This window comes from Hylobates moloch, unplaced genomic scaffold (genome assembly GCF_009828535.3).
Source record: "Hylobates moloch isolate HMO894 unplaced genomic scaffold, HMol_V3 SCAFFOLD_47, whole genome shotgun sequence".
In the NCBI taxonomy this organism is placed as follows: Eukaryota; Metazoa; Chordata; class Mammalia; order Primates; family Hylobatidae; genus Hylobates; species Hylobates moloch.
The window spans coordinates 944,232-967,381 of NW_026652322.1; the positions used below are offsets into that span (position 1 = coordinate 944,232).

General features: G+C 41.3%; 1 protein-coding gene across 1 annotated transcript in view; it reads right to left on the minus strand.

Moving 5' to 3' along the window:
- The window catches only part of LOC116463643 (ras GTPase-activating-like protein IQGAP1), a 111,391-nt gene that overhangs the window by 33,722 nt on the left and 54,519 nt on the right, over window positions 1-23,150 (minus strand). The window contains exons 9-18 of the mRNA XM_032146818.2: window positions 22,328-22,412; window positions 19,609-19,772; window positions 18,706-18,790; window positions 15,442-15,605; window positions 15,088-15,248; window positions 13,812-13,936; window positions 12,017-12,180; window positions 2,367-2,457; window positions 2,021-2,188; window positions 878-1,020 (exon numbers count right to left, since the gene is read on the minus strand). Coding sequence (XP_032002709.1) covers window positions 878-1,020; window positions 2,021-2,188; window positions 2,367-2,457; window positions 12,017-12,180; window positions 13,812-13,936; window positions 15,088-15,248; window positions 15,442-15,605; window positions 18,706-18,790; window positions 19,609-19,772; window positions 22,328-22,412 — 1,350 coding nt within the window. The remainder of the gene's footprint in view (window positions 1-877; window positions 1,021-2,020; window positions 2,189-2,366; window positions 2,458-12,016; window positions 12,181-13,811; window positions 13,937-15,087; window positions 15,249-15,441; window positions 15,606-18,705; window positions 18,791-19,608; window positions 19,773-22,327; window positions 22,413-23,150) is intronic.

The window sequence follows — 23,150 nt, forward strand, 5'->3', positions numbered from 1 at the left end:
GGGAGAGAGATCTCATGATAGCAGAGACTTGTTTGGTTCATGACTATATTCCCCATTCCTTAGCAGAGTACCTGCTACATTTGAGGTATTCAACAAATAACTGTTGAATGGGCTGGGTGCACTGGCTCACACCTGTAATCCCAGTACTTTGGGAGGCTGAAGCGGGTGGACCACTTGAGGCCAGGAGTTCAAGACCAGCCTGGCCAACAGGGCAAAACCTTGTCTCTACTAAAATTACAAAATTAGCCAGGTGTGGTGCATGCCTGTAATCCCAGGTATTCGGGAGGCTGAGGCAGGAGAATCACTTGAACCCGGGAAGGTGGAGGTTGCAGTGAGCCGAGACTGCACCACTGCACTCCAGCCTAGGTGACACAGTGAGACTCTGTTTAAAAAACAAACAAACAAACAAACAAACAAACAAAACTGTTGAATGGAACAGCATAAGCAAAGACACAAAGACGCAGAAGATGAAAAAGTACTTTAAAAGCTCTATGAAAATGCTAACTTTATTTGAAAGTGCAGGTTGTAGCTAATATAATTTGTGAAACAGTCAGAAGAGAGACTGAAAATATAAACTGGAAGAGATTAAAATAGTTGCATTTAATGGAGTCAGCAACTTTTCATTTTTCTTTTATACATCATCTAACTTTTCTTAGCATATGGTTTATATCACTTAATTCTATAATTCAGATGTTTTACAAATTCAGGCCTTAGTCACTCCCCCAACTACTACAAAAAAATTACCCCAAAACAGCTCACTACATGACCTCAATTTTAGTCTAGGGCTTCTGACCACACACCCTGTTCCTCTTAATTAATATTATAGCTTGAAAACACTTTTTCTCAGCTTCTTCTTTTGTGAAGAAAGGTGACCTACCTGGATCTCCTCCCGAGAAAGCTGCATAAAATTTTGCACAAAATTTGGGGGTTCGTCCCATCCTCCTTCCTGGGTCTCCAGATTGTGGTAATAATAATATCCACCTTTTACCCAGTGCTTCACCCACTTGCTGTTATTATCTCCTGGCAGAAAATAAAGGAAAGATAGAAGACATTCAGAGCCACACTCCCCAGCTGTATGTCCAGAACTGCAGGATTATTACAGTCAGGTCTCACAGTCTAAATGAAGACCACTCCAAAAGCTGTTCCTTGGATCTGTGAGAGTAAAGGGGCATCCTAAGCCCCCATTAAATTATGGCTTTGTAATGACTAATTTAGCTCATTTATGTCTATAAGAAGAAAACAACTGTGAAGTCCAATTATGGAATTAACCATGATTAACTTTGTTCACTCCAAAGCTTAAGGCCTGTCTGTCTTAAAAAATGTGCAACCATTCAGCCTCTCCAGTTTTTCAATTTTTTTTTTAATTTTTTTTTTAGACAGAGTCTTGCTCTGTTACCCAGGCTGGAGTGCAGTGGCATGATCTTGGCTCACTGCAGCCTCTGCCTCCCGGTTCAGGCGATTCTCCGGCCTCAGCCTCCCGGGTAGCTGGGATTACAGGCACACGCCACCACGCTCAGCTAATTTTTGTATTTTTAAGTAGAGACAGGGTTTTACCATGTTGGCCAGGCTAGTCTTGAACTCCTGACCTCAGGCGATCCGCCCGCCTCGGCCTCCTAAAGTGCTGTGATTACAGGTGTGAGCCACTGCACCTGGCCCAGTTTTTCAATTTTTAAAAGTCCATAAAATGGATAAGAAATCTTATTTCTTTCCCTCTTTTTACAGACAAACTACTTTTAATTGCCTATAGGCTTAATCAGAGCTACTGCTACTCTGTGAAAGATAAACAGTTAAATATTTTAATCTTTCCCACATTCTCAGAAAATTGGCCTTGTTAACACAGCTGTCCACAAAGGGGGGGAAAGGATATTTTCAAAAATAGGGATTTCATCTCCTTTAAAATGAGCCTAAGTACTGTATAGCTATGCTAAAAGGTCTTTCCCTATAGCTTATCCCTTTCCTCTGTCCCCTCATATGCTCAAGGGTTAGCTTCAGGGCACATATGTATTATCCCAGAACTCACCTACTGCCAGTTTTTTCTTCTTGGCTTCAGCAAGGTCACTCTGGTAAGTTTCACCACATTCAGGGATGACTCCATATAAGCCAACATCAGGGGAACGAAGGGCACTCAGTGTTTTGCCAACATCACCACTTTCTACTGCCTCATTAATGGCAAAGATTCCTAAGGCAACTATTCCGGGAAAGAATTGTTACCAGAATAGTTTAGAGAGTGTCTAAATTCACATACTGGTTCACCTAACTATATCTACTGGCAAATTGTTCCCCCATGCCTATCTTGGTCAAGCTGTATGGAGCACCTTGTCACCCCCAGCCTCCACCAAAACAGAAATAAAACAGGTGATACATACACTTCTGTGCTTCTTGGGTGTCTTTGTTGGACTGCCAGATTCCACCTTGAATTTCATCCAACCATAACACAGCTGACTCATCCTGGATTTCCTACATATTGTTAAAAGCAAAATATTAAAGTCATGAAATCGGGGTACATGTAACATACATGTGATGAGGGGGGTGGCTTCCTAGACTCAATTAAATATGAAAGAACAGGCTTAAAAAATACGAGACACATGGGTTAGTCAAATGGAAGAAGTAGGCATCAAAAAACTGGTAAAAAGTTCGGTGCAGTGACTCACACCTGTAATCCAACACTTTGGGGGGCTGAGGCAGAAGGAATGCTTGAGCCCAGGAGCTCGAGACCAGCCTGGGCAACATAGTGAGACCCCGTCTCTCTAAAAACAAACAAAACAAAATAACTTAGCCAGGCATGGTGGTGCACGCCTATATTCCCAGCTACTAGGGAGGCTGAGGCAGAAGGATTGCTTGAGCCCAGGAGGTTAGGCTGCAGTGAGCCGTGTTCTTACCACTGCACTCCAGCCAGAGTGCAGACTTGTCTCCAAAAACAAACTGGTAAAGGTCATAAGATAAGGGAAATGGCCCACATGTAGGTGAAGATTATATAAAGATGAATTTAAGTGGTTCAGGAGGTTGTGAACAGCTAGAAGGGACAAGAGGTCCAGACAGACTGGGAAGGGGTCCAGAGACTTTAACAGGGTGACAAGGGCCAGGGTATATATATGAATATGCAGTACTTATTTGAAAGCCTCCTTTGCCAACAATATTCAGAGGAAGTTAACGTTCTCTATGACTACTAATGTTTTTAAGACTGTCAAGTCTTACTTTAACCAGAACCTTTGAATTATCACATTTAAAGCCAGAAGTCACTACAGGCAATCTACATTTCTCACCAGCTGATATCCTAAAACTTGAATGTTAAATCAGTTGCTGGGAACTTAAAAGCAAATTTTCACACAGAAATATCATGAATGTTGTGATTACTTTCCTTAGTACAGCTAACAAAAGCCTCACAGCATAGTCTGAGTTGACTATTGTGGATAGAGATGATGTATGATGTAGTGGAGGTGACTTACTTTCTTCTTCCTAAATTTGTTAAGACAATTTTCTTTTTTAAAGGAGATTGTTGGTGACCATTTGCTCTGAACGGCATTTTAAACAGAATTAGATTAGTGGAAATATCTTCCTCTAGTATCTTCCAATTTTTTTTTTTTTTTTTGAGACAGAGTCTCGCTCTGTCACCCAGGCTGTAGTGCAGTGGCACCATCTTGGCTCACTGCAGGCTCTGCCTCCTGGGTTCACGCCATTCTCCTGCCTCAGCCTCCCGAGTAGCTGGGACTACATGCACCCGTCACCATGCCCAGCTAATTTTTGTATTTTTTTAGTAGAGATGGGGTTTTACCATGTCAGCCAGGATGGTCTCGATCTCCTGACCTTGTGATCTGCACGTCTCGGCCTCCCAAAGTGCTGGGATTACAGGTGTGAGCCACTGCGCCCGGCCGTATCTTCCAATTTTCAAGAATGTAGCTGCCATATTCCAATTTGGGGAAGTAGTTTATGGATTAGCCCCAGGTAGTCACTACTGTTACTGAGAGTTAGCCCAATAGGATTCTACTTCTACCTGCTCTCAGTATGAGAGTCAGAATCAGAAACCACTGCTGATACCCCGTTAGATTTCCATGGTCATACTGAGGTTATGTAAGCTTCAACGATCTCAAAAGAGTGGGGGTTGTTAAGATGCCTGTAAGGTCTTTACAGAAAGCATCAATTCAGCAGATTACTAGGGCACTCTTCTTTAGAAAAGACAAGGCACTTCAGGTTTTAAAGTGGCCAGGTTGTGAGAGTCATGTTTGTGGTGATCTAGGCAGACCCAACAAAATTAACATACTCCTGAGGCTTGAGCTAACAGCAATTGGTATAAATAGCAACTCAAAAAGTCATTTAGATTGCTTGATGTGAATGTAATTTGCCAAGGCATGAATGAGGCAGAATAAAGAACTTAGTAAATCACCATAACTATGTGTCCAAATGAGGCAGGGTCTGAGCTTTGAGGCAAAGTGAAACGTTTCACTGCCCAACAGCTGAAGTCACAAAACCTTAGGGAAGGCTTGGCTTTCCTCCTGTTTTATTAGAGAAAGACACAACATTTCACCCCATATAGTGAAGCAGCCACAATCCCTGCAATTTATAAAGAGTGCAGGTGACAGGATAAGGCCAAAGGAAAGCATCTGAAATTGAAAGCAGTGATTTCTCTTAAATGTAGTCTTTTAGAAAGATCATTTAACCTAATTATGGTAGGTGCCGGCCTTACAATTCTAAGAGGCACTGTCCCAATTTTAAGAAGCGCACGGTCTTGGGAAAGGAAAAGAGTAAACAGATAAATACAATGCAAGAACAAATAAATCACTTAAAAGCTGCAGAACCTAGTGCCTTCCTACCACTAGTCGCTTTCTATTACTGGAAATAGAAAATGACCACACACAATCCCCTAGAGTCCTAAGAATAACTACTGGAAATACTAGACAATAGTTCCAATGTGAGACAATACAATGAGTCAGCTGCAGGCTTGTGACAACTTAAATTGTGAAGTCATAAGCGAGAGAGCTGATGGTCTAGTCTCCAAGAGAAGCAGCATAAAAATCCTTGTATCATAAAAACAGAAGCATTTCCACAGAATCAGGCCATTTTTGGTTCACTTCTGGGATAATCATACAACAGATATCTGAGCAGAATCTGCTGTAAGCAAAGTTGTGAGACTTAGCACAACCTCCCTTGCATTGAGAAAGGCAGAACCTTTCCGAGCATTCAGAATTCTTTCTTCCCTGCCCCATGCAGATTAAAGTAAAACCTTTCATACACACTCCTTAAGAAATAAGCAATAGAGAAATAGTATGAAAGGCAAGAAAAACTGAATGGATGGCTGTCTCAGGTGTTTTAGGGAAACATTAATATAGAAAAGCCCCTCACCAGAATGAAGAAGGAAAGACAGACAGCATACACTACCTCATCCCAGTGTAAGAAGAAAGAACAAGTTCTTTCTGCTCCAATTAGACTGAATAAAATGACAAAACCCAAATCCTTCTGGTAAAATTTGTTTTAAAGAGATCACCTAAGATTAACTCGAATCACCGAGCAGAGTGTTAAAACCCAGGCTAGACGTTATGGAGCGAAAACAGATTTGCTGTAAAAATGCTATATAAGATATATTCAAGTACAGCTCCCTACCAACTCTGACACTTAGAAACACACTGATTGCATTTCAGAAGAGGTAAAGAGATAGGGACGAGAAGTCAGAATTTAAAAAAAGAGTGGGCAATGATTGGAGGTAGAAGAGGTGAAGAAGCCACAAAACACAGAGAAAGGGAGAAGAGGCAAAAGAATGACTATGTTATGTACATGTGTATATGGAAAGCACACACACACCCCTCTAAAGGGCACTTCTCACCACTCAAAACTTTTTAAAAAGCCTTTACTTACTATGTGGCTTGGTTTGCATGTGTGATGATAGACCCAATATTACATGTATAACTATATAACCACATATATACCACATACACACATAAACACACATACACAAATCTGTACAACACATTTATTAACTACACAACATAAGCACTGACCAATCACGATGGAGCAGAGTCCTTATGGCCACTGCTGGTTTAGTTGCCGTATAATGGGATTTCAACTAGAGTTGGGGAGTGATGGCACAGATATGGGAGGGTTGGGACAATAACAATGTACCAAACAAAATAAAAGTATTTCAATGTCCTAACAACTGGTACAGCTGTGCTGGTGTGAACCAGCTGATTACTAGCTACATGCATATAAGCACGTCTGCACAAGTGCATACACACACATGGAGGTCAGAGAGAGATTTAAGTCATTCTTTTTTTTGAGACAGAGTCTTGCTCTGTCACCCAGGCTGGAGTGCAGTGGCCCGATCTCGGCTCACTGCAAGCTCCACCTCCTGGGTTCATGCCATTCTCCTGCCTCAGCCTCCCGAGTAGCTGGGATTACAGGCGCCTGCCACCATGCTGGGCTAATTTTTTTTTTTCTTGTATTTTTAGTAGAGACGGGGTTTCACTGTGTTAGCCAGGATGGTCTCGATCTCCTGACCTCGTGATCCACCTGCCTCAGCCTCCCAAAGTAAAAAGATTACAGGCGTAAGCCACTGCGCCCGGCTGATTTAAGTAATTCTTATTCTTTCTTCCTTTTTGAGATGGAGCCTCGTTGTCACCGAGGCTGCAGTGCAGTGGTTTGATCTCAGCTTACTGCAACCTCCTACTCCCGGGTTCAAGCATTCCTCCTGCCTCAGCCTCCTGAGTAGCTGGGACTACAGGGATGTGCCACCACACCTGGATAATTTTTGTATTTTTAGTAGAGACAGGGTTTCGCCATGTCAGCCGGGCTGGTCTCAAACTCCTGACCTCAAGTGATCCGCCTGCCTTGACCTCCCAAAGTGCTGGGATTATAGGCGTAAGCCACCACATATGGCCTAAGTCATTCATATTCTTAATTATAAAATGAGTTCCTGAGGAGCCCTGATATCCATGTCTTGCATTCAGACTTTACTACTCATGACTAGTAATCCACTTTTATCAAGAGTCCCACAAACACTAAATTTAAATGAAGAGAGACGTGACATCAGTGAAAATGGTAAAGACTTCTGAAAATCCTCTCCACCATGAAAAACAAACAAAAAACACTGGCACACTGGCAAACAATCACCAGCATCAGTTTTTCTTTTTGTGAAATGGAGTTTTGCTCTTGTCACCCAAGCTGGAGTGCAGTGGTGCTGACTGCAACCTCCACCTCCTGGGTTCAAGAATTCTCCTGCCTCAGCCTCCCGGGTAGCTGGGATTACAGGTGCCTGCCACCACGCCTGGCTAATTTTTTGTATTTTTAGTAGAGATGGGGTTTTGCCATGTTGGCCAGGCTGGTCTCGAACTCCTGACCTCAGGTGATCTGCCCGCCTGGGAGTCCCAAAGTGCTGGGATTACAGGCATGAGGCAATGCGCCCAGCCCTTTTTTTTTTTTTTTTAAGACAGGGTCTTGCTTTGTCACTCAGGCTGGAGTGCAGTGGTGCAATCTTGGCTCACCGCAACCTCAGCCCCCCAGGCCCAAGTGATCCTTCCACCTCAACCTCCCAAGTGCCTGGGACCACAGGTGCACACCACAATGTCCAGCTAATATTTTTATTTTTTGTAAAGATGGGGTTTTACCATCTTGCCCAGCCTGGTCTCAAATTCCTGGGCTCAACCTATCCACCCGCGTTGGCATCCTAACGTGCTAGGATTATAAGCATGAGCCACTGCACCCAGCCAGTTTTTTCAATACAGTAGAAATTAACCAAAGGCTTGCAGAAATTGGAGAGTGTATTCAAGAAAAACAGCTGAAACTCAGTAAGAACAGTGAGCTCTGTGGTACTTTAAACTCCCCTATTCCAATCTGCCCCTCCTACCATCCCTTCAAAGCCCCATTCCCAGAGAACTGTCATTAGCTGACCTGTTCAGAGGTCACACTCGCAAGGCTGTCTTTATTTGACCTGACCAAGAGCTCATCCAGTGCAAACAGCCTTTTCTCCAGAAGAAATTGTCAAAAACATTAAGGATAACAGTTTAGGCAAACAAGAGACTAACTAAAAACCTTATAAGGAAGAGCTGTAGAATGAGATGTTTGTTCATGGAGAGCTCTGACAACTTGACATATTCCTGGATGGGATCTAGGAGGCCACAGTGCATGTGTGGGCCGTGCACATGCTCAGAAAGGATCTGATAAAGCTCTTGTTTAGCATATCGTCAAGAAATATAAAACGGGCAACCAGCGGCCCTCAGGGCTGCTCTGTCTATGGAGTAGCCATTCTTTTATTCCTTCACTTTCTTAATAAACTTGTTTCCACTTTACTCTATGGACTCTCCCTGAATTCTTTCTTGTGTGAGATCCAAGAACCATCTCTTGGGGTCTGGATCGGGACCCCTTTCCTACACAGTACTGCAGCTCAAAACAAAACAAAAAATATCCCCCACACAAAAAACTCCGGACCATGTGGCTTCACTGGAGACTTGCACCAAATGTTTAAAGAACTAGCTAATCCTTTACAAACTCTTTCAAAATATAAAAGGAACACTTCAAGTCATGAGGCCAGTATTACCCTGATACCAAAACCAAACACAAAAATATCAGAAGAAAATAAAACTACAGACCAAATGTAACTTAAGATCTTTTGCTCGCTAAATTTGTAACTCAGTGATAAATATTTTTAAAAACACTCCCAAATGGCTGATGGAGACTTACATGTTCAGGTGATGCCAAAAACAAAAAACAAAACAAAACAAAAAAACCAAAACCAAAACCAAAACCAAACAAACAAAAAACAATTTCCCCCAATGTGTAGCTCACCCAGCTGGGCCTGGCAATGTTAAGCAATTTTTCCTTTAACTCCCCCGACTTCCTCCACCTTTGATGAAGTCTGAAAAGTTTTTCCACAGCAAAGGAAATGCTTCAAACTCTATAGTCACATCCTCAAAAGGTTTGACTCCGATGACCCAAACAAGATGCACACACAGCCTTTTGAATTATTTACACTTTACCTATTCGTGACTTGCTAGACATACTGTTTTTTTCCACTGTGGCTATCAGGAATAATGCTACTATGAAGATAAAGTTGTTCAAAGTAATTGTAACACAAACTCATCTTTTGAAACGTTTGTCTTACCTGCTACCTAGTTTGCTGAGGAAATTGACAAGGTTTATGCCTCTTTTTATGCTGTTGCTGTCTAGGAAGTTGCCTTGTATGTAGTAGGCCCTCAAGTAATTGTTGATTAAAGCATAATTAACATCTGTTTTCTAATTGTGACTGATCTCCTTTTTAGTGCTTACTAAGTAACAACAACTGGATAGAACCATAGCCTTCAGAAGATTCCTGAAGTGAGGCAGCAAGCGGAAGGGCTAAAAGAAATTTTTAATTCTGAGTAGCCAGACGTATAAAAACAGACCAAGGCTTTAATGTATTGGAGCTTTTTGCACACTGACCCTCGTGTGGGTTCTGTAAGTTTGGGTGAAAGGTAGAGGAGTGGGTAATTTTATATGTTGGTAATATTATGATGTTGACTGATTTCCTTTGATTACATTGCCATGGCAGTAGTTGACATTACCATGTCCTAATCATGTAAATGTAGTATCTGATAGATACTACCAGGTTTCATTTAAGAGACATTATTATGCAGAATGTCACTTGATGCTGTGGAGAGGACTGAATCACAACTGCTATTTCATAGCCAGGAAATTGAGATCAACTGATTTTACTTACTCAGATAGGAAGTAGTTGGCTCTAGGGAAGCTAGAAATGGAAGTCTCTGTCTTTGATTCATTTTATTGGATTAGTGTTTCCCAAACTTGGCTAGTCATCAGAACAATGAAAAAGTCATTTTTAAAATACAGATTCCTAAGCCTGAAGTCTAATTCTACTGATTCAGAATCTCTAACGTGTCAAGCTACAATGATTCTATGTATGCTAGTGGTAGTAATGTTTGTTTTTGCTGCTGAGAAAGGCCAAAGAGAGCCTTATATCTGACTGTCAGAGGAGTGGGGTTTCGGAGAATAAGCTAGGTCGGCTTCCATATCTAAAAAGGGAAGTAGATTGAAGATACAACTTGTATAGCTGTCACTCATGCTAAATGTCTATCAAATCACAAATAGATAAAGTGCAAATAATTCATATGTCATCAACTCATGAATGGATAAATAAAATGTGGTAAAGTGGAAATAATCCATTGTGTCATCAACTCATGAGTAAATAAATAAAATGTGGTACAGTCATACAATGGAATATTATTCAGCAACAAAAAGAAATGAAGTGCTGCTGCTACAACTTGGATAAACTAAGCTAAAAGAAGCCAGTCACAAAAGACCATACATTGCATAATTCTGTTAATATGAAATGTTCAGAATAGACAAACCCATAGACAAAGCAGGAGTCTGATGGCTGCCCAGGGCTGGGGGAGATTAAGGGAAAATGAGTGACTACTAATGGGTACCGAGTTTCTCTTGGGGTGATGAAATGTTCAAAAATTGACTGTGGTGATGACTGCACAATTCTATCAACATACTAAAGTCCACTCACACTGAATTGTATGATATGTGACTTATGTTTCAATTAAGTTGTCGTAAAAAAACTTTGACATTATCTATTAAAGCTTCATATATGTATTCCCTACGGCCACAACTCCTCTCCGAAATGTATACCTAACAGAAATGCATATATATATTTTTAACCAAAATTAAAATATTCATAGAAGCACTATTTACAGGCCATGGGCAGTGGCTCATGCCTGTAATTCCCAACTTTGGGAGGCTGAGGCAGGCAGATCACTTGAGGTCAGGAGTTTGAGACCAAACTGGCCAACATGGTGAAACCCCATCTCTACAAAAAATACAAAAAAAAAAAAAATTTAGCTGGGCATGGTGGTTCTCGCCTGTAATCCTAGGTACTAGGGAGGCTGAGGCAGGAGAATTGCTTGAACTTGGGAGGAAGAAGTTGCAGTGAGCTGAGATTGCGCCATTACACTCTAGCCTGGGCAACAGAGCAAGACTCCGTCTCAAAAAAGAAAAAAAGAAGCCCTATTTACAACAGTCTGAAAAAACAAAACAACAACAAAAAACTTCACCAATAATATATAACCACACAATGAAATAGTACACAACAATGAGAATGAGCAAAGGATGGCTCCATGGAACCACATGGATGCATATCATTAACATTATTTAGGGCAACAGAAGCCAGACACAAAAGAGCACATAAGGTATGATCCCACTTAAATACAGCTCAAAAGTGGACAGAAATGAACTGTGGTGTTATTAATAGAAATCAGAATAGTGGTTACCACCAAATGGAGGGTGGCTGAGGGTGGAAGGGGATATGAGGAAGGTCTCTGTGGTGCTGGTAACGGGGTCATACAGTCTGAATGCCAAATACACAGTTGTGCCTCCTTTTGAAAATGTATGCAATTGCATACCCATCTACCTTGTTCATTTTTCTGGATCATATATATATTTTTTTTTTTTTTTTGAGACAGAGTCTTACTCTGTCCCCCAGACTAGAGTACAGTGGCAGAATCTCGGCTCACAGCAACCTCCACCTCTCAGGCTCAAGTAATTCCTGTGCCTCAGCCTACCAGGCAGCTGGGATTACAGGCATGCACTACCACGCACAGCTAATTTTTGTATTTTTTTTTTTTTTTTTTTTTTTTTTAGTAGAGATGAGGTTTCACCATGTTGGCCAGGCTGGTCTTGAACTCCTGGCCTCGAGTGATCTGCCCGCCTTGGCCTCTCAAAGTGCTGTAGGATTATAAGGCGTAAGCCACCGCGCCCAGCCCTGGATCTTATATTTCAATAAAGAATTTACTGAAAGAGACACGAGACTGTCAACAACAAACAAAAGAACAAAAACCCAAATGTGTACAACAGCATGAGCTCCGAGAAGGTGCAGCCTATGTCTCTCACATTTTTGTGTCCCTCCAGTGCTTTGAATCTAAGGGTGCCCAGAAAGCATTCACTGAATGAATCAAGGAAGATATTCCTACCTCTACCTTTGTTCTAGGAGGGCTGAGGTGCTCTGAACATAAAGAACAATTCCGATGCCACCCACCTGGGCTTTCTCTCTCTTCGCTCTAATCAGTGTGTCTTGGTAATGCTGGGCCACTTCTGCAAGGACTCCCTCAAGTTTAGCTGCAGGAATCTGTAGAGCCTGCAGAGTCTTTTGGGCATCACCTTCATCCAGGGCTTCATTAATTAAACCAATGGCTAAAATCCCTAAATATAAAGAGACAGAAAGTTGTTTTGTTTTTTTTTTTTTTCAAATTAAGGAAGTTTTTAAACAAATCAATCATGAAACATGCTAACTAATCATAACTAATCATAACTAATCATAAATCCACCTAAGAGTAACCATGATTCAAACTGCAACTTACCATCCATTAAGCAGCACTGTTTTAATCTTTTATATATTAGTGTTTATTTCAACTAAACTCGTTTGTATTCATATTCCTATTGAATGCTCAAGTCCTTTTGTTTCATTTTTAATTGCTCTAACTTAAAAGCGATGAGGATTTTTATGAAACTGGCCTTCCGGTATAGCTTTCAGGTACACTGGAATGTGTAATCAAAAACATTCTTGAGTCACAAAGGATTCACAAAGAGTCTTAAAAAGGTTCAAGGGTTCTTAAAAAGTCACCTAAGTCAACACGTTTACAGAAGAAATAACAAGACTTAGCAATCTCTTCTCCAAGATTACACAGCAAATGGCAGAAGAAAGATACAAGCCCAGGGCTCCCTAATGCAAGGCAAGGCTCTTCCCACCAAGTCAGTTGAATATTTCTCACAGGAAATACAAATTAAAATTAGAAACATTCACTCCCCAGGTATCTTAGGCAGCCGCACTTCTTTTGTAAGGACTCTGCTGTATAATAAAAAGTCTGGCTGGTCTTTGTCTCTGGGGGAGCCTCTAAGACCCTTGGGATATCCTGAGTGATAGGTATGTTTCTGTTATTCATGGTGGGCCCCTCCGCCCACACCTGAATTTATGCCAACCAATGACTCCTGGTTGGCCTCTTGAGAGTTTAAGGATGGAGGCTGGCCATGCTGGAAAGATCAACCATTGAGGTTTAGAGTCATGTGATACCAGCCTGGCCTCCCATTCTCCAGGGAGCAGAGGCCAAATGAAAATTGAGTTTAATTGCAAAGCCAATACTATCAATCATGCATATGTAATGAAGCCCAGATAAAAACTCTGGACACCCAAAACTCAGGTGAGTTTCCCTGGTTGGTGATACACATCAATGTGCCAGGAGAGTGACACATCCTGAGAATACAGAAGCTTCATAATGGGGACTCTCACAGATTATTGCCTGATGATTCTCTTCTTTCAGCTGATCCTGATTTACATATTTTGTAATAAAATTTTAATCATAAGTCTAGCATTTTCTTGAGTTCTGTGAGTCATTCTAGCAGACTGTTAAACCTGAGCGGGTAGAAGGATCCTCCAAATTTGCAGCCAGTTGTTCAGAAGTACAGTGGCCTGGGAACCCTGCAGCTTTCAGCTTGTGTCTGAAGTGAGAGGAGTCTTGTGGAGGACCATGCCTACAACCTGTGCAATTTGACCTAATTCCATCTAGTGTCAGAACTACTTGTTATAACAGCATTTAAAAATAACAGATCATGTTCAATTACCTCCCCCAAAATTAAGTTCCTATTGGACATATACCTAATTATAGCAATTGCCTGGTGTTCTCAAAACAATATCCAACTTTAGCTTTTTGTGTTATATAGATATTTTCAATCTCTCACCCAAAAAATCCTTCTAGGAGTGGTATTTTGAACCACTTCATGGAATCACATCATCATTAATGGTGACATTATTTGGGGAGGACAGGAAGATAACTCACTCTCATGTTCTTCTTGCACCACCAGATTCACATGGTCCACGCAAGCTTGGATATCATTCCATGTAATGAATTCATTATTCTCTGCATGTGCCTGAGCCTTCAGTTTCATCAACTCATCGAGATACCTGCCCCAGACCCCCAAGTAAAAAGAGCATTAAGCACAGCATGTTTAAATATTCAAGGAACAAAGATTGCTAGGGTATCCCAACCATTTGATATATTCTCAAGGCCAGTTTTGGAACTGCGTAGTTACTTTAAACAAAGTGCAAAAATGCAACAGAAATCACTTATTCTCAATGTCCTGTTACATATTCTAAATTCCACATTAAGACTAACTCTAGAAACAAGGGCAGCAGCTCAGGCAATTCCTCCATAGACGAAAAAAAAAGGCCACACATGAGCCATGAGCTAATAAATGCAGAAGGAATGACAGAGCAACAAATCATCATTCAGCAACTTTTACTGAAGGTACTGATATTGGAAAGATTATCAATTGGGTTAAAAATACCAGGTGAATGCTTAATGGAAAACTGGATATTTTGACGGTGCAAAAGAGATGATGTTCTAGTGATGAGGGAAAAACGTAAATACGCAATGGAAGTATAAGTGGTCTCCTTAATCCAGGGATCGATCTTAGTATCTCTAATGGTGGGAAAAGCGGGTTTTATATGCCTATTGATATGAGGCAATATGAAATACACATCATCAAAAATGTTGAACTGAATCGCGACAAGCCTATAGATTTAATTTCCAATTTACCGGAATAAGGCAAATATGAGAAAGCAACTAGAACTATCCACTAAATAGGACGCCTTATTTGGCAATCGGTCCCATCCCTTTAACAAGTCAGTCTCATGAAGAAAGGGACAATTCTAGATTAAAAGATACTCAAGGGACACAACAACCAGATATAATACATGTTCCTAGGCTAGATCTTGTTTTCAACAAAACAGCTATAAAGGACAGTTTGGGAACAACTGAAGAAGAATGAAAATGAACTAGCTAGGGTTAGATGATATTTAAAACATCTCTAACTTTGTCAGAGATAGTGTTATTTTGACCACGTAACATATTTCAATAAGCCTACTTATATATTTAGGAACGGAATGTCATATTTTTCAGCATAACAAAGAATTAGATGAATCAAAGTAGAACCAAACAAAAGTATGACCACGATAAAGTAATAATGTCTGCAAAGAAAATCGGAGCACTGACATACAAAAGACAGAGTTAACAGCTATGTAATGGATTTATTCCCTTCACTCTGGACACCCACCTCTGACAGTTTTCTTCCTCAATATTGGTAAGACCAGTAACTGAACTGCTCAACTGCTTCCACACTGTATTCACATCTCCTGATTCCAATGCCCTGTTGATCAGGGCCACCGATGACAACATCTCCACTGCGACAGAGAGCTCTGGGTGGGTGAGATTATGCTGTACAGAAAGGGACAGAAGGGAAGACAGTGAGGAAAGACATTCTCCAAGACCCAGGGAGTTATAAGTTTAATAAAACCATAAGAAAACTAAGTTTATGCAAAAAAGTTCTACCTAACCACAGGAAGAAGTGGGTATTACACTCATGTCCACCGAACTTTGCTCACAAACAGGACAGGTTTAGTGAACTCACTTCAGGACTCTGTCGTTGCAGGGTAGCCAGCTCCTTCTGATAGAGATCGGCGGCAAATGGATACACCTGGGGCAGCTGGGCTTCGGGATTCATCAGTTCCAAAACAGTCTTCTCAGCAACACCCTTCTGGATTGCAGCATTAATCAGTGCTACTGCTGCCAATCCTGTGTGAAAAACAGGAGTCAGAAATGCAGTGGGCTTAGAGAGCCCTCAGGGGAAGAAGGTGCCAATCTTCACGGGAAAAAAATCACATTCTGTGGCTATCAGCTATGAAGTTTGAAGTGGAACTTTTGTCTTTAAAAAAGCAGCCTCCTTTGTATGAAGAAGGGTGAACTGTACAGTATGCGAACCATATCTCAATAAAGATGTTTTCTTCGAAAAGCAGCCTCCTAAGTGTTCTCCTCATCCCTATTTTCTTCCCGTTCAATTCATCCTATATGCTACCACTACTTCCCACCTAAACCACCTCTTCCTTCTCCTACTGCCTGGCTCCTTAAGCTACCATTCAAAGCTTTCTACAATCTTTCCACCCCTTGATCTTACACAACTCAGCCCAAAACATTTACAAAATTTGTATTCTAACCACCATTCCTCAAAGACGTCTTTCACTACCGGTACTTCGGCTCCCACCTCCTTTTTCCCTCATTGTCCTACACTAGGAACGTTCTTTTCTCTCCTCTTTCACCATCCAAATCTTAGCAATCCCTTAAGTCTCAACTCCTCCAGATATTTCCCTAACACACCATGAAGTGTGTGCGAGCCAAAGTGAGCCTATATTGACTCCAGTTCTACCTTTAAAACTGGAGTAACTTGGCCAGGCACGGTGGCCCACGCTTGTAATCCCAGCACTTTGGGAGGCCAAAGCAGGTGGATCACGAGGTCAGGAGATTGAGATCATCCTGGTCAACATGGTGAAACCCCGTCTCTACTAAAAATACAAAAATTAGCTGGGTGTGGTGGCACGTGCCTGTAATCCCAGCTCCTCGGGAGCCTGAGAGTGGAGAATCGCTCGAACCAGGGAGTCGGAGGTTGCAGTGAGCTGAAATTGTGCCACTGCACTCCAGCCTGGCAACAGAGTGAGACTCCGTCTCAAAAAAAAAAAAAAAAAAAAAAAGGCACACAGACCAATGGAACACCAGAGAACTCAGAAACAAAGCCACACATTTACGGCCATGAGCAGAACATTTTTTGACAAAAGCACCAAGAACACACATTAGGGAAAACACAGTGCTATGGTTTGGATTGGTTTATTTGTCCCTACCAAATCTCACGTTGAAATTTGATCCCTGACATCATCCTGAGGGTATGAAAAAAAAAAAAGAAACTTGATCCCCAGTGTGGTGGTGTTGGGAGGCAGGGCCTAGTGGGAGCTGTGTGGGTCACAGGAGCAAATGTCTCATCAATGGCTTCGTGCCATTCTCATGGTAGTGAGCTCTTGCAAGATTGGATTGGTTCTTGGGGAGAATGGATTAGTTCTCATTAGAATGGGTTGTTATAAAGCCAGGACCCCTACTCACTACCCTGGGGATCGGTCTCTCTTCACATGAGCCCACTTGCCCTTTGATCTTCTCCTTCATATTGTGATGCAGCACAAAAGCCCTCACCAGAAGCCGAGCAGATGCTGGTGCCTTGCTTCTTGTACAGCCTGCAGAGCTGTGAGCTAATAAATTACCCCGCCTCAAGTATTCCTTCATAGCAACATAAAATGGGCTGAGACAGACAGTCTCTTCAATAAATGGTGTTGAGAAAACTGGATAACCATATGCAGAAGAATAAAGCTAGATCCCTATCTCTCATCATATACAAAAATAAATCAAAATAGATTAAAGACTTAAATCTAAGACCTGAAACTATGAAACGACTGGAAGAAAACATTGGGGAAATGCTTCAGGACACTGGTCTGAGCAAAGCCATTTAGCTAAGACCTTAAAAGCATAAGCAATGAAAGCAAAAATAGACAAACAGGACTATGTCAAGCTAAAGAGCTTCTGCGCAGCAAAGGAAACCAACAACAAAGTGAAGAGACAACATATAGAATGGGAGAAAATATTTGCAAACGATCCATCTGAGAAGAGAACAATAACCAGAATATATAAGAAATTCAAACAGCCAAAAAAAAAAAAAAAACCCACAAATAATCCAATTTTTACATGGGCAAATAAGCTGAATAGACTTTTATCAAAAGAAGACACACAAATGGCCAACAGGTATATGAAAAAATGCTCAACATCATTAATCATCAGGGAAATACACATCAAAACCACAATGAGACACTTTCTTACTCCAACTAAAATGGCTTTTATCAAAGACAAAAAATAACAAATGCTCGGAAGGCTGCAGAGAAAGGGCTCATACACTGTTGATGGGAATGTAAATTACTATAGCCACTACGGAAAACAGTATGGAGAGTCCTCAAAAAATTAAAATAAAACTACATATGATTCAGCAATCCCATTGCTAGGTATATGGCCAAAAGAAAGGAAATCAGCACTCCCATGTTTATTGCAGCTGTATTCACAATAGCCAAGATATGAAATCAACCTAAGTGTCCATCAATGAATAAATGGTTAAAAAAAAAAAAAGTAGTGTATACACATAAGGGAATATTATTCAGCCATAAAAACTGAAGGTCATTATGTTAAGTGAAATAAGCCAGGCACAGAAAGGCAAATACCTCCTGATCTCACTTACATATGGGAGCTAAAAAAGTGGATCTCATGGAGGTAGAGTTGACTGGTGGTTCCCAGAAGCTGGGAAGGGTAGTGGGGAGGAGGAGATAGAGAGGTTGGCTAATGGGTATAAAATAACCATCAGATACAAGGAATAGGTCTAGTGTTAGCACAGTAGGATGATGATAGTTAACAATAATGTATAGTTCAAAACAGAAGAACTGGAATGTTCCCAACATCAACAAAAGATAAATGTGTTAGGTGACAAATATTCCAATTACCCTGATTTGATCATTACACATTGTAGGCATGTGTCAAAATATCATACGTCAGTGCTTCTTGGTTGGTGTCAGTGCTTCTTGGTTGGTTTAAAAAACAAAACACATGTACCCTCAAAATATGTACAACTATTACATAGCAATTAAAACCACCACAACAACAAACTGGAGGAAGCCTCCTGCCACCAAAAGTACCTGGCAGTTGGCTATGGCTAGTAGGCTCAGGGTGGGGGATGAGGGTGACAGAAGCTAACCTCAGACCCTTCAATAACACAAAGCCACAACTTTCCTCCCATACTATTTCAATGGACTCTTACTTCTCTGATACTGCTGGGCAGCACTGTTTGCAGCATCCACTCCAGACTGCAGCTCTTCCTTCTGCAGGGGGTCAGTCTGACCACTCTGAGAAAAGCAAAGAAAATTATGTAAAGATTACTCATTCCTATGACTCAAGGCCTTAAGGTTCTCATCTCTCAAAAGCAGCACTAGGGACAGAGAGCCATAGTCATAAGTGACAGCTCAGGCTACATGCAGCCAAGGTGGCAGCCCCAGCTAGAGCCAAATGCCTTTGTCAAAGCTGGGGTAGAGTGACTTTACAGATACCAGTACATTCTTAAACATATTACATGAAAAGCCTCAAAACGTTCTAAGGAAAAAGTGTTTGCAGAATTTAAGCACGTTAATGCTACTTACTTTGACCAGCGTACGCTGGATATTTGTAAAATGTGTACTTGCCCTTATTTAGACAAAAAAGAAAGCCCCTCATGTTTGTTCTAAAAAAAAAAAACCCCACAAAATACAATCCCACACAATCTACCCTGACTGCACAATAAGTACTTTTCCAGTGTTGGCCAGAGCAAACTAACAAGGTGCAGTTTTTTTTAAAGTGCAAATTCCTGACGTAAGAATGCAAAAATATTCAGTTTTCCCCATTGTCTTTTAGTTGGAGAGAGAGACAGCTGAAGTGAAGGAGTGGTTAGAATGGGGATGGGTGGGTTTTGTCTGTTTATTTTAAAAGAGGATTCATAGCTCTAAAAGCAAAAGTGAGCTGAAGACAATGTGTATTTTACCTGAGGATTTTTTTTTAAACTAATTTATATGCAGAGGAAAAAGCTGTATTATGGGGAAAAACAAAGGCAGCATACATATCTTTAAATGACAGCATGGGATTCGAATAGATATATACAAACTCTTGCAGCTTCAATCCAGATTATGTTTACCTGTCTCTTCTGCTGTTTATCACTCAGCAGCTGCTTCAAGTACCAGTCGCTATTCTGTTGCTGTAGTCCTCGAAGACCCAGGGCTGGTGACTGTAGAGCCTTGAACAAGGCCAGTGCATCTCCTTGTTCTAAAGCCAGGTCGATATTTGCTAATGCAGAAAATGCTGAGGAAAAAAGGCAAAAGCTTATGAAAGGACTATGTTAACAGAACTGCCTAGAATAGTTTTCCTTCCCCAAAACCAATCTCAGTCCCAGATAAGGAAATATAACTTAGAGAGCCTTTACTCTGTGGTTCTCAGAAGCATAAGATCTTGGGAATGGAAAAGAACCTCAGAGTCATCAAGTCCAGGGGTTCCCAACAAGCTGTTCATCGGATTTCATACAGATTCCCGGGCCACACTCCCAGCCTACTTAAAAACTTCCAAATGTAGACAGCTCAGCACCAATATGGAGCCACCAATCCAGACCAACATGACGCTTAAATTCCCTTAAAATGCCAAGTAGTTGTCCAGATTATACTTACAGACTACCAAACAGGAGAAAGTATCTCCCATGGCCATTTACTACATCTTTGGACAATTTTGTTTCAAAAATATTTTTAAAGCTCCAACCCTAAAGTTCACACTGAATACATTCCACTGCCCCTCCCTATGACAGCAAATGCCTTACTAGCAGCCTTATTTCCTTTAACCATGTCTTACATAGCATCATTTTGAATCCTCTCATTACCCTGATACTTCCTGAACACACTCCACCCACAACAGTCAGTGCCCAGATATCAAGGGTGGTCCAACCTGTGCAGAGTGAAAGGGGTCATCTTCCCCCTTTCCACATTCTCTCTTCTAATCATAGAACCTGAGGTCACACAAGCTCTATAATACAATACATGACAATGAAAACCCAGATGTTCCTTCATCTGAAAATGATAATGAAGATACCTTCCCTCATAGGAATATTTTTAAGATTAAATAAAATCATATACATAAAAGCACTTTATATATTGTAAAAAAAACCAAAAAGGTATTCTTAGCCTGAAAGACAGAATAAGATAATTTCTGATTTCAGAAATGATAGCCACTAAGGAATCATAATTACTTTTTTTTTTTGAGACAAGAGTCTTGCGCTGTTGCCCAGGCTGGGGTGCAGTGGCGCAATCTCGGCTCAATGCAAGCTCCACCTCCTGGGTTAACGCCATTCTCTTGCCTCAGCCTCCTGAGTAGCTGGGACTACAGGCGCCCGCCACCATGCCCGGCTAATTTTTTGTGTTTTTAGTAGAGACGGGGTTTTACCATGTTAGCCAGGATGGTCTCGATCTCCTGACCTCGTGATCCGCCCACCTCGGCCTCCCAAAGTGCTGGGATCACAAGCATGAGCCACCACGCCCGGCCTAATGAGCTTCTACAAAGAGCTGTATGCATGAAATATTGCATAAAGAACTTCACTAGGCCAGGGATCTGCATTTTGTCTGGCAAGTATGAAGTAGTCATTGTGAGTTCTTTAGCAGAGTAGTGACAAAATGATAATTTCAATAAATTAATTTCCCAAAAGTAACACATATATAACAGTCAATATTAAAAGTATAATCTCATTTTTGTTTAAATATGTTTTGGAGGCTAGGCAGGGTGGCTCACGTCTGTAATCCCAGCACTTTGGGAGGCCAAGGTGGCAGGATCACTTGAGATCAGGAGTTTGAGACCAACCTGGGCAACAGAGCGAGACCCTGTCTCTTTAAAAAAATTTAAAAAATTAGCTGGGTGTGGCAGCACATGACTGTAGTCCTAGCTACTAGGGAATTTGAAGGAGAAGGATGGCTTGTGCCCAGGAGTTTGAGGCTGCAGTAAACCATAATCACAACTGCAGCCTAAACAACAGAGTATAACTTTGTCTCTTAAAGAAAAAAAAAAAAAAAATATATATATATATATACATACACACACACACACACACACACACACACACACACACAGTTTTGAAGGACATACAAAAAAATGCCAGTAATGATTATTTCTAAGTGATGATTATTTCTAAGTGAAGGAGTCTAATTTTTGTGGTTTATTTTTTATTTCTAGACAGTTTGCATTATTCTTCAAAGGAAAAACAAAAATATGTTACTTTAAAAAAATAGAAAAATAATTTTTTTTTTTGAGACAGAGTCTCACTGTTGCCCAGTCTGGAGTACACTGGCACCATCTCAGCTCACTGCAACCTGTGCCTCCCAGCTTCAAGCGATTGTCCTGCCTCAGCCGCCCGAGTAGCTGGGACTACAGGAGCACGCCACCATGCCCGGCTAATTTTTGTATTTTTAGTAGAGATGGGGTTTCACCATATTGGCTAGGCTGGTCTCAAACTCCTGACCTCAGGTGATCCACCCGCCTTAGCCTCCCAAAGTGCTGGGATTACAGATATGTAAGTGCTGGGATTAATCAGCCACTGTGCCTGGCCAGGAAAATAATATTTAAAAGCATGTAATAGGGTGAAAGAGTGAAACTGTAGCCAAAAAGACTACGACGCTACTGTCAGTGTAGGAACAAGGGGCTGACTGAAGATAAATAATTAATACGGAGGCACAGAAACACAAAAGATTGTTAATAAGCAATTATTGCTTAACAAATCCACGAATGTCTAAAGCAAGTAAATTAAACTACGTTGTAAGTCCCAGAATAGATCAACATTCACATTATAATATTCCTTAAAGTGCCTGACTCAAGAACATACTTACTATTGACTTTGTTTATATTGCCTTGAATTTCAGCTTGCGTGAGCAGCTCCTCATAAACATCTCTTTCTCTCTCTGAGTTTTCCGTCTGAGGATGAGTAAAAAGCGTAATTAAGTTAGCTTAAGGCGTCTAAGAAGACCACATAAATACACCTGTGCTCCTCCTGCACCATAACACTACCAAGAATATGGATGTAGCTTAAGACCCTTTATAAAGAACAAAGCAGGCACAGTAACTCATGCCTGTAATCCCAGTGCTTTGGAAGGCCAAGGTGGGAAGATGGCCTGAAGCCAAGAGTTTGAGATCAGCCTGGGCAACACAGCGAGACCCCATCTCTACAAATTTTTTTTTTTTTTTAATTAGCCCAATGTGGTGGCACATGCCTGTAGTCCTAGCTACTCAGGAGGCTGTGACAGGAAGATTGCTTTGCCCAGAAGTTCAAGGCTGCAGTGAGTTATGACTGCACCACTGCACTCCAGCCTGGGCGACTGAGTGAGACTCTTTTTTTTGAGACAGAGTCTCGCTCTGTCACCCAGGCTGCAGTGCAATGGCACCATCTTGGCTCATTACAAACTCTGCCTCCTGGGTTCACGTGATTCTCTTGCTTCAGTCTCCTGAGTGGCTGGGACTACAGGCATGCACTATCATGCCCAGTTAATTTTTTTGGTATTTTTAGTAGAGAGGGGGTTTCACCATATTGGCCAGGCTGGTCTGGAACTCCTGACCTCAAGTGATCTGCCCGCCTTGGCCTCCCAAAGTGCTGGGATTAGAGGCAGCACATCCTTGCCTCAGATCTGAGCAGAATGGGCACATACAGATCCACAA